Source organism: Lissotriton helveticus, chromosome 10 (assembly GCF_964261635.1).
Source record: "Lissotriton helveticus chromosome 10, aLisHel1.1, whole genome shotgun sequence".
NCBI classification, from domain to species: domain Eukaryota; kingdom Metazoa; phylum Chordata; class Amphibia; order Caudata; family Salamandridae; genus Lissotriton; species Lissotriton helveticus.
This window is the reverse complement of record NC_136071.1, coordinates 70,638,122-70,650,346: the sequence shown is the minus strand read 5'-3', so window position 1 is coordinate 70,650,346 and position 12,225 is coordinate 70,638,122. Positions and strand designations below refer to the sequence as shown.

At 43.6% G+C, this 12,225-nt stretch overlaps 1 protein-coding gene across 1 annotated transcript in view; it reads left to right on the top strand.

Moving 5' to 3' along the window:
• Positions 1-12,225, top strand: part of LOC144785901 (metalloproteinase inhibitor 3-like) — a 177,151-nt gene that overhangs the window by 104,559 nt on the left and 60,367 nt on the right. Inside the window, exon 5 of the mRNA XM_078664772.1 lies at positions 468-583. Coding sequence (XP_078520898.1) covers positions 468-583 — 116 coding nt within the window. The remainder of the gene's footprint in view (positions 1-467; positions 584-12,225) is intronic.

The window sequence follows — 12,225 nt, the reverse complement described above, 5'->3', positions numbered from 1 at the left end:
TCTTGGCCTTTCACATACTGGCGTAGCGCAGCCCAGCAGGATGACTTGTGGAACTGCCCTAAGCCAATTCCTCATAATTGATGCCCATAGTGTGACTATGTCCCATAAAGCCAACATTGCTCCATGAGAACTGAAGCAGTGATAGATGTTCTGGACTACCACCATAGTATATATAAATGATTCACATCTTTACTCACTGTATATCAATATCCAAAACTTCTTACATGAACCATGCCTGATGGAGCAACCGTGGCTACTCCTGTGGAAAATGTAAGAGAAATTAAGCTTTTGAGCAAAATAAAAAAGAGTCAGGACAATGGTAACTGATGCTACAGAGAAAATCAGAAATGCTTAAACTGTGGAGTTCAAGATTTGCCTGTAAATTAATTGTTCAAAAATCATGAAAATAATATTTTGTGATATAAGAAAAGTTAATCTGTGCCTTTTCTTCATCACTTCACTGACAGGGGTAATGGAGAATGGTCGTGTGGACCTGGGATCCTGTAACTACATTGTGGCCTTGAGTCAGTTGTCTGAGGCCCAGAAAAAGGGGATCGAAGATGCCTACTGGTGTGACTGCAAAGTGAGTAACCTTGGAGTTCTGATGCCACTGATGAAATGAGACTTTGGGAATGAAAATAATTCAGGTCATACTTCCTTTAATTAGACAGCCTACCAATGATGTCCTCATATTTTAGAATATTTGCCCGTTTATAATTGGGTTAAATGACCTGTTGGCCAAATAGAGAAAGACATAGTTTTCTACTTTACTGCTGCCAATCAAGGCGCTCACAACTGCCAACAGCAGGGCTTCTGTAAGTACAAGACAATAGGGCTAAGTGCCCTGCCACCTTTAATTCTCAGGAGCCGTAAATAAGGACTTACTGTGCCAGGTGATGTCCCCATAATTTTCAGTGGCCTAACAGAGATATAAATACATCCAGTCTTTATCTTTTCAAATACTCCTTACAGCTACTGGTCAGTTTTCATAACAAATATAAGAAAAGTCAAGGACTTGAAAGATAGCAGAAGCATAGCAAGGAGGGTCTTTTTACAAAATAATGAGTCCAAAAAATCGGCTGGACAAAATATAATTTCAAGAATATTGAGGATGAGAACATTGTGAAGGTACTTTTCTAAGGATATGCAACGTATTACCATATTCAACAACTCCACACACACACACACACACACACACATACACATACACACACACATATATATGTATATATATATATATATATATATATATATATTACCTACTGGCGATAGCCAGTAGGTATATATAGTTAGGACCTAGTTTCCATAGGAAATCCACAACATTCTATTGGGAATAACTTTGGCGTCGATTGAGTAAATTGTGTGAAATATTCCAAAATTTTGGCCAGTACAGTTCTACTCCTTCCCTGAAAGTTTTGGGGGGATCCATCAAGCGGGGGCCGAGAAAAAAGTGGGGTCCCAAAACGTGTTGTTCGAGGCATGTGGGCTGCTGAATTTATATCTGTGCATAGATCGCCGCCTAGTGTTGGGTCCGGATGATTGCACATTGTTGTCCTGGAAGAGTCTTCGAAGTATCACGAGATGGGTGGCTCCTCCCCTAGACTACAGTGCGCATGGGCATCCTCTCCATGCTCAGATTGTTTTTTTCCGCCATTTGGTTCGGATGTACTTTTCTTACTCACGTTCGGAATCGATATAAATACTCTTTCTTAAGGCCAAAAGGCCTTTGGGGCATCGGTATTGTCTTTTGTTCGGTGCCTTGTATCCAGTTCTTTGAGACGGACGTCGAAAAGCCGATTGCCTTTCGACACCACAGGCCCTTCGACGATCGACGATGGAACGGAGTCCGTTCAAGCGATGCCCCGTCTGCAATTCCAAATACCCTCATATTGATGTGCACCCAGTGTGCAACAAATGTCTTTCACCAGACCACGACGAGGCCAGCTGTATGGCCTGTTCCAAGTTCAGGTCGAAGAAAACTCTTCGACTTCGACGCGCTGCAAGGCAGTCGGCGCGAGAGTCGGCACCCGAGCCTGAAAACGTCTTCGGAGCTGACGACGAGGAGGGTGTAGAAGAGGATGATCCTGATCATCCATCGGATCCAGTGTCGGAACAAGACTCCAACTACGATGAGGACGAAGAACAATTCTTCGTCCAAGAGGAAGACATCGTCGAGGTAGGAGACGACGCACAACCTATCGGAGCCGTCGACGACGACTCTAGCGAGGAGCTAGGCCCAACGCCAGTAGCGGGGCCTCATAAAGACTCTTCCACGGCTCAGGTCGAGGCATCGCCAAAAGGCCTTAGCCAAGATCAACGTCCACGTTCTGTAGTCCCGCTTTTGGGCCAGACTAAGAACATTTCAAAAGAGCCATCGGTCGATAAGCCACAATCTGTGGAAAAATCGAAACCGAAACCTAAGGACACAAAATCGAAACCGAAACTGACAAAAGCAGCTATCGGTTCGACGACTTCGGAACCTACCAAGTCGAAATGTGTGCTTGACCCCTCGAGGTCGAAAGGGGGTGTCGACCCGAAAGATCGGGGCGTCGAAGCACGTGTCTTCTGTTAAGCACGTCACGCTCACGTCGACTTCGACGTCGGCGTCCAGCTCCAAAGATGGCCACTCTTCCAAAGGAATCGAGGCCCAAAGACCCATCAATCCAAAGATACGGAAGCCGCTGATGGTCAAGGCCTTCGAGTCGAGACCCAAACTCGGCCCGACGAACAAGCCAAGTCATCGACGCACAAGGGCGTACCTGCTGCGCAACCACGGCTCGAGTCTACGCAAGGCCACAAGCCAGTTGAACAGTCAAAGTCGGTCGGATCTAAATCAGCGCCTCCCTCGAAGCAGGTCAGTCCATCGACGATGCTCACGGTGCTGAGCAAATACGGACTTCCCCCTACGGCGCGTCCAAAAGCGGTCCAGCTCACAAAGGCCACCGACACGTCGCAGTCATCATCAGTAGCCGTGGCTACTCAGCCAATAGAGGACAATGTCTTGTTCCAGGCACCGTCTTATGAGAACCAATCTAAACTGTTCATCGACTCAGAATCAGGTCGGCTCACCATTTATAAACGGAAAATCGTTCCTGAAACTCCTATGGAGTCCTACAGGATACCTCTACAGAAGAAAAGGGACTCTGCCACCTCTCCTACACTTTTTGAGCCCATACAAACATATGGCCAAGACTATAATTACTCTCCCACACCTGTCACTGAGGATGTGGTGGAGGGGGACAATGAGGACCAGTTTAACTATCCCCATTGACACTGATCAGGATGAGTCCCAGCCATGGACTGACACTGTGGACCCTGATGAACCACACACCACCCCAGACACTCAGTCCTATGAGGTTAAAACGTCGCCTACTGAAGATACTGCTGCGTTTAACGCACTAATTGAACGGGCAGCCTTGAACCATGATGTCGACATGCATGCTGACCCTGTAGAGGAGGACTTTCTCTTTGATACATTCTCAACATCAGAAAGATCTGTAAAGACTCTGCCTATGCTCAAGGGTGTGCTCAAACATGCTGGTAACATTTTTAAAGAGCCCACTAAGGCAAGAGTGGTGAACCCCAGAATTGAGAGAAAGTACCGGCCTGCGCCTGTGGACCCTACGTACATCAAGGGCCAACTCCCCTTGGACTCCCTGGTGGTGGCTAATGCTCGTAAAAGAGCAAACTCTCAAACTAGTGGTGATGCTCCTCCTCCGTACAAGGAATCCAAAATCTTGGAAGCTTCTGGAAAACGTGTAGCGGCTCAAGCGGCTAATATTTGGAGGATCTCGAACACACAGGCCCTATTGGCAAGATATAATAGGGCCCACTTCGACACGTTAGAGCAGCTCATGCAACACCTGCCTGATGCCTATAAGGAGGGGGCAGAAATGCTTATACAGGAAGGGAAGTTAATCTCCAACGCATCAATCAAATGTGCGTTAGATGCAGCTGACACAGCGGCTAGTGTGTAAACACTAGCGTGATGCTTAGGAGGCATGCCTGGCTCCGCATCTCTGGTTTCAAGTCGGAGATCCAGACTACTCTACTTAATCAGCCAGTTAACCCTGACTTCCTATTTGGTCCTGAGGTAGACACCACTCTAGAAAAGATCAAAAAGGACACGGAAACTGCAAAATCCATGGGGGCTCTGCAGTCTCAACAGTTCAGGGGCGGTTCCTTTCGTCGCTCCGGTAACAGGGGAGCCTCTAGAGGACAAGCGTCACAACAGGCCCAATACACCAAAGGAGGCACACAGACCACCTATAACAAGAACAATAGGGGTGGATACCGGGGGAACAGCACCAAAGGCAGAGGACGTGGAAATAATAATGCCAGATCCTCCGCCTCTAACAAACAGTGACGTCTTGTCACCGCCCCCCGCCCATATAACAGCGGTCGGGGGAAGACTTCAGCAGTTCCTGCCAGTCTGGGAAGGCATTACCACGGACAGGTGGGTGAGACAACTTACACAACACGGTTATTGTCTGGAACTAACCTCCACTCCACCCAACATTCCCCCAAAGCACCGTCCTATGTCCGCAGAGCACATGCACTTATTGCAGCAAGAAGTCCTCCCCATTCTGCAAAAAGGAGCCATAGAAATTGTGCCTATAGAACAACAGGCCACAGGGGTGTACTCTCTGTACTTCTTGATCCCAAAGAAGTACGGGTCTCTCAGGCCCATTCTAGACCTCAGACCCTTAAACCAGTACATACTATCAGAACACTTTCACATGCTCACTTTACAGCAAGTTCTACCACTACTCAGTCAGGGCGATTTCCTAGCAACACTAGATCTGAAGGATGCCTATTTCCACATTCCCATTCACCCCAGTCACAGGAAATATCTCAGGTTCACCATCAACAACCAGCATTACCAATTCAAGGTCCTGCCTTTCGGGGTCACTACAGCCCCCAGGGTGTTTACCAAGTGCTTAGCAACAGTGGCTGCGCATCTTCGGAGACAACGCATCCATGTCTATCCGTATCTGGACGACTGGCTCGTCCAGGCAAAGTCGGCCCAGCAGTGTGCCAGCCACATGTCCCGCACAATTCACCTCCTACACAGTCTGGGATTCTCACTAAATTACCAGAAGTCCCATCTTCAACCCGCACCTGTACAACAGTACTTAGGCGCAGAAATAAACACTCTCACTGCCACAGCGAAACCAAACTCAGCGAGAGTAAACAGCATGCAGGTGCTGATTCAAAAATTCAGGCCACAACACTCACTCCCAGCGCAAGTGTTCATAAAACTAATAGGCATGATGGCCTCCTGCATCTTTATAGTCCCTCACGCAAGACTACACGTGCGTCCGCTTCAGGAGTGCTTAGCACAACAGTGGAACCAGGCTCAGGGACAGCTGAAAGACTAAAGGCCAGATGTAGGTGGCCAATTACCGGTCGGTAACGGCCGAATTCGGCCGTTACCGACCGCTAATTGGTTTTTGAGATGTAGGTGGAAAAAACAGGCATTTTCGGTAATTTTACCGAATCGGTAAATATACCGGTCGGTAAAATTACCGAAAATGCATTTTCGGTATGTAGGTGCCAAGTTGCACATTGACACAGGGCTTTGAAAATCGGTATTTTACCATGCAATACAATTGCATGGTAAAATACCGATGCAGGTGTACATGCACATCTGTGCATGTACACCTGTGCCATGTGGCACACATACATGCCCTAAGGGCATGTATGTGTGCCTCATGGCACACAAGCCTACAACAGGGGTGCCAGAGGGTGTCAAAGTGACACCCCCTGCACCCTTGCTAAAAATCGGTATTTACCGATTCTGTAATTACAGAATCGGTATTGCCCATTGATTCCTATGGGCTTCACAGCCCATATGAATCAATAGGAAATACCGATTCGGTATTTCCAGATTCGGTAAATACCGAATCTTAACGATTCGGTATTTCCACATCTGGAAATACCTACATCTCCCCCCTTCATATTTACCACTTCTTAAATACCGAATCGGTAAAATTCGGTATTTAAGAAGTGGTAAATATGAAGTACCTACATCTGGCCCCTAGTGTTGGTGACCGGTCGTGCATATCACTCTCTGAATTGGTGAAACACACAAAACCTTTGCAGGGGGCGACCGTTCCAAGAGCCTGTACCACAAATAGTGCTGACAGCGGACGCATCTCTCCAGGGCTGGGGAGCGCATGTCCTCAATTACACAGTGCAGGGACTATGGACAACGCAGCAGAACGGTTGCACATCAACCTACTGGAACTGATGGCAATCTTCATGGCAGTGAAGGCATTCAAGTTACATCTTTGCAACAAAGTCGTGCTGATCCAGACGGACAACATGACTGCGATGTATTACATCCAGAAGCAGGGAGGAACACACTCTCCACAATTGTTTTTTCCTCATGGCGGAACACCTCCCAGGCAGGGACAACCAGATAGCGGACCTGCTCAGCAGACACAGCCATCAGATGCACGAGTGGGAGATACATCCCTCGGTGCTAGAACCGTATTTCCAGCAGTGGGGTCATCCAGAGATAGACCTATTCACCACGCACGAAAACGCAAAATGCCAAACCTTCGCCGCCAGGTTCCCACACCCGCAGTCTTAGGGCAATGCGATATGGATGAACTGGTCCAACAAATTTGCGTACGCTTTTCCTCCAGCACCACTGATACCGCTGGTAGCGCGCAAACTAAGGCAGCACTCCATTACCCTCATCCTGGTTGCTCCAACGTGGGCAAGGCAAGCATGGTACACCACGTTCCTAGAACTATCGGTGGTGTCACACCAGCGCCTCAAACTTACACCCAGTCTCCTCACTCAGAGCCGTGGAGAAATTCAGCACCCAGATCCGCAACAATTGAGCCTTGCAATATGGCTCCTGAGGTCATAGAGTTTGGCTACCTCAACCTGCCCCCTGACTGTATGGACATCATCAAGGAGGCTAGACAACCTACCACCAGGGCGTGCTATGCGGCAAAATGGAAACGTTTTGTCATCTATTGTTCCAATAATGACATAAATCCACTAGATGCATCAACGCAGAACATCATATTCTATCTGTTACACCTGTACAAATGCAGTTTAGCGTATAGTTCCATCAGAATACATTTAGCTGCACTCGCAGCTTATCTTCAAAATAGACAACACCTTTCCCTTTTCAGAGTACCTGCCATTAAAGCTTTTATGGAGGGCCTGAAAAGGGTAATTCCTCCAAGACACCCGCCTTTGCCTGTCTGGAACCTAAATATTGTTCTCACCAGGCTCATGGGTCCACCATTCGAACCTCTTCACTCTTGTGAGATACAGTTTCTTACATGGAAGGTGGCCTTTCTGGTGGCTATCACGTCGCTGAGATGGGTTAGTGAGTTACAAGCCCTCGCTATTCAAGATCCTTTCATCCAAATTCATGCCAATAGGGTGGTGCTGCGTACCAACCCTAAATTCATGCCTAAGGTGGTATCACAGTTCCACATTAACCAAACCATTGAACTACCAGTATTCTTCCCAAATCCTGATTCAGTGGCAGACAGAGCACTACACACACTGGATGTTAAAAGGGCTATCCTGTATTACATAGACAGGACTAAAGAATTCAGAAAAACGAAACAACTGTTTGTTGCCTTCTCTCCACAGCACAAGGGCAACCCTATTTCAAAATCAGGTATAGCCAGATGGATTGTTAAGTGCATACAAATCTGTTATCAAAAGGCTAAACGCACATTAACAGTTCCCCCAAGAGCGCATTCCACACGCAAGTTAGGGGCATCCATGGCTTTCCTGGGTAACATTCCTCTAGAGGATATATGTAGAGCAGCCACATGGACCACAATACACACATTCACCAAACACTACTGCGTGGATGTACACTCAAAACAGCAAGCTGCTGTAGGTCAGGCTGTTCTCAGAACTCTTTTTCAGACTGCTGCAGCTGGCACGGGCAACCGCCGCTAAGGAGGGTACTACTGTTTATTCTATGCACAGATATAAATTCAGCAGCCCACATGCCTCGAACGAAATATGCTACTTACCAGTATGCATCTGTTCTTGGCATGTAGGGCTGCTGACATTTATATCGCCCGCCCTCCTCCCCAGTGCCTGTCGCAGCTGTAGCACTCAGAATTATTCTCAAGCATGGTCATCACTTACTGTATCATACTCCATCTCTGCCACAATGGCGAAAAACAATCAGAGCATGGAGAGGATGCCCATGCGCACTGTAGTCCAGGGGAGGAGCCACCCATCTCGTGATACTTCGAAGACTCTTCCAGGACAACAATGTGCAATCATCCGGACCCAACACTAGGCGGCGATCTATGCACAGATATAAATGTCAGCAGCCCTACATGCCAAGAACAGATGCATACTGGTAAGTAGCATATTCCTTCCCCATTTTAATTTCCATAGGACGTTCAGACACGGCTACAGCCCGAACCGCTGAATGGAATTACACCAAACTTTGCAAAATTGTAGGGACTGGTATGCAGAAGTGCCTTTTCTATATTTGGTGAAAATTGATATAGTGGTTTTTTTAAAAATTAACTTCAAAAACACAGATATATCTATATAAGCTTACTGTAAGCTTACTGTACTCTGTACCTTCCCGAGTACGAGCTGCATTCTGATTGGCTGCCAATGTCTGTCAACACTCCAAAACAGAAATTGTTGGCAGCCATCTTGTACCTCGATAGACTGAGACACAGGAAAGCAGAAAAACAAACATGTAGAACTCAAAAAGGGGGCAGGATAGAAGGACCCTGAACCCCTAGGCCTGCTCAGGGGGTCCCACAAGAACCCCCCAGTCCCCCAAATTTATTTTTTTTTAAATCGCGGCGTACGCGTGAGAGCTGATTGGCTGTCAGCACTTCATCCAAGAAGTGTTGGCAGCCATCTTGGGACCAATATACATGATAGCACCTCATTAAAAAGCATTGTAGTTAATAGAGGGTTTTAGGACTTTAGTTACATTATAAATCATTTGTTGATGGTACCATACTCATTTTAGGAATTGTGGTGTGTTCTAAGGTGATTTTACCATGTGAAAAAGCCTTCTGCTGGAATATCATGAATCATGTTTGAAAGAAAACTATTATCTCATGCTTTTCCCACAGTGGTTTGGAAGGGGATCTATAAGCTAAACTGAGAGCATATTTTCTGTAAATTCACATTATCTTTCTCAGTCATGTGAGAATGAAGTCTGACATTCTCAGTAAAACATGTACATCCAACACGGACAGAGACTGTCAGTTGATTCCTTTGTGTTCTACTGCAGCCTCCTAGAGTGTTCTAAAGAACAACTAGAGCGCTAGTATATTTTGCCATAGAAAGTATGATTAGTGCTGCAGAAAGAAAAATTAGGGCACATTTTGAGTGACTTCTCGAATCCTCTTCTATTTCATTAATAAATTCTGACATGCAGTCTCCCAAGATGGCCACCAGAGACAAAAGAGCCCAAATGTAGCCCAAATATCACCCAGATGTAGCCCAAGTATAGCCCAATGACAGAATGTCCCAGAGTGTTCTAAAGAACAACTAGAGCGCTAACAGTCTTACTTATGACAAAAGTATGGCACACCAGAAGCCATCTTGATTGGAATGAAGTGGTAAGTCTGAAAACATTTAATTTAAAAAGGAACAAAATGAGGGGGTTAATTTTGCCATAGAAAGTATGATTGCTGCTTCAGAAAGAAAAATTCGGGCACATTTTGAGTGACTTCTCAAATCCTCTTCTATTTCATTAAAAAAATTCTGACATGCAGACTGAAACATGCCCTTTGAATACCAGCAGCAGACTTCCCTGGTGAGCAGTAGCTTTACTACAGTGATCTAATGAGCAACTAGAGTGCTAACATTCAGAATTTATGGCGAATGTGTGACACATCCGAATGCCTTCTTGATGGAACCAAAGTAAACAAGCATTTAAAATGCAATAGATCTCGCCCTCGTTTAAGTTAAAGCCATTCTGTTTGCAATGAGGTGGCTTTTTAGCTTTGCTTTTATTAGTGTTTTTAAAACTTTCATGTAAATAATATGCATATGTATGCATATATGTATATGTATGCATGCATTTATATTTGTATTTATATAGATATGCAGATTCTATATGTTTATATATGTATGTATTTATATATATACATTCACTGAAAAAACCATAGGTTTCAGGCCTTATATAGTTAGGAATTAGCATTTAAAAAACCTTGCAAATTCACTGAAAAAACCATAGGTTTCAGGCCTTATATAGTTAGGAATTAGCATTTAAAAAACCTTTGAAATTCACTGAAAAAACCATAGGTTTCAGGCCTTATATAGTTAGGAATTAGCTTTTAAAAAACCTTTGAAATTTACTCAAAAAACTATAAGTTTTAGGGGTGTTATAGTTAGCTGGACATTTCACTCATACAAAACCATTGAAATTGCTCCTATATAGTTAGTTGTACTAACTATATTTCGCGCACCCGCAATCCACTGCTGATGATGTCACATATTAGATAATTCATGACATGGTCAGTGACATCACTGATGACATCTCAAATGACATCATTGATGACATCACTGATGACATCATCCAGTGAATGTGGTTTGCTTCGTTATTTAAATATGCATTATATATATAGCAATTTGCATTGAAGAATGAGTGGATATATATAAATAAATATTTGGATGGAGGATTTAGTTGCAGTGTAATTGACTGTTTACTTGACCAATTTATAATGTCTCACTAAATATAGTGGATAGCGACTAAACTGTGTGAATATCTGTAGCACTTTGTCAGTTGTTGTGTAAACTGATTCTACAGTTGGTTACTAGCTATGTGAAAGTCTATATTAGTTATTGATTAGTTAACTGAGTATTTGTATGGGAGTGTGAAAGTGTGTGTGGTTCGTTGGGGGGTGTGTGACTGTCCAAAGATGTGTGAATAGTTGATTCAGTAGATATATGAAGTTAAAACTACATGTTCTAACAGTTTGGGTGAGTGAATCTCTTTATGGGTGTGGTGATGAGCAAATATATTTCTCAATGGTATATGTCCGACAAACTAGAAAAATAAAAGGCAGTGTATGTGTCAGCTGTTGTATATAAATAAGTATACATAAGACTCAATGATTGTATGAGTGACTAAATGAATAGATGAAGTGGTGTTTGTATAAGTGTTTTGCTAAGTAAATATGTAAGTATGATCCATTGTTTGCATAAGTGAGTAGGATGACTTCATATGTGAATAGGATGTGTGCTGTTGTTTAATGTCGATATAAGTTTATAAGTATTTTTGATAGTGTTCTATTGTTCATTGACAGCATGTATGAGTGAATCTACAGGTAAGTGATTAGATGTGTGTATACATCTATGAATCACTGGGCTCGATTCACAGAACTAACTTAAGACAAAATCCTAAACTTACTACTTTTGGTATTCACAGAAGTTAGGATTCTGTCTTAAGTTTGTCTTAAGACAGACTTCAGACAAAAACCTAACTTAAGTCTGTCTTAAGTCTGTCTTAAGACAAACTTTAGAGAAAATCCTAACTTCTGTGAATACCAAAAGTAGTAAGTTTAGGATTTTGTCTTAAGTTAGTTCTGTGAATTGGGCCCACTGAGTGGATTTTTAGATACCTGTATTGCTGTGACAATGGATTCAAATATGATACTCTGTATTTTACAAAGAGTGATGAAAAATTGTAATAGTGTATGAAAAGGTGGATGTGATTGTCACATGGATGATGTCATCAGTGATGTCATTTGAGATGTCATCAGTGATGTCACTGACCATGTCATGAATGATCTAATATGTGACATCATCAGCAGTGGATTGCGGGTGCGCGAAATATAGTTAGTACAACTAACTATATAGGAGCAATTTCAATGGTTTTGTATGAGTGAAATGTCCAGCTAACTATAACACCCCTAAAACTTATAGTTTTTTGAGTGCATTTCAAAGGTTTTTTAAAAGCTAATTCCTAGCTATATAAGGCCTGAAACCTATGTTTTTTTCAGTGAATTTCAAAGGTTTTTTAAATGCTATTTCCTAACTATATAAGGCCTGAAACCTATGTTTTTTTCAGTGAATTTGCAAGGTTTTTTAAATGCTAATTCCTAACTATATAAGGCCAGAAACCTATGTTTTTCAGTGAATTTGCAAGGTTTTTTAAATGCTAATTCCTAACTATATAAGGCCTGAAACCTATGGTTTTTTCAGTGAATTTGCAAGGTTTTTTAAATGCTAATTCCTAACTATATA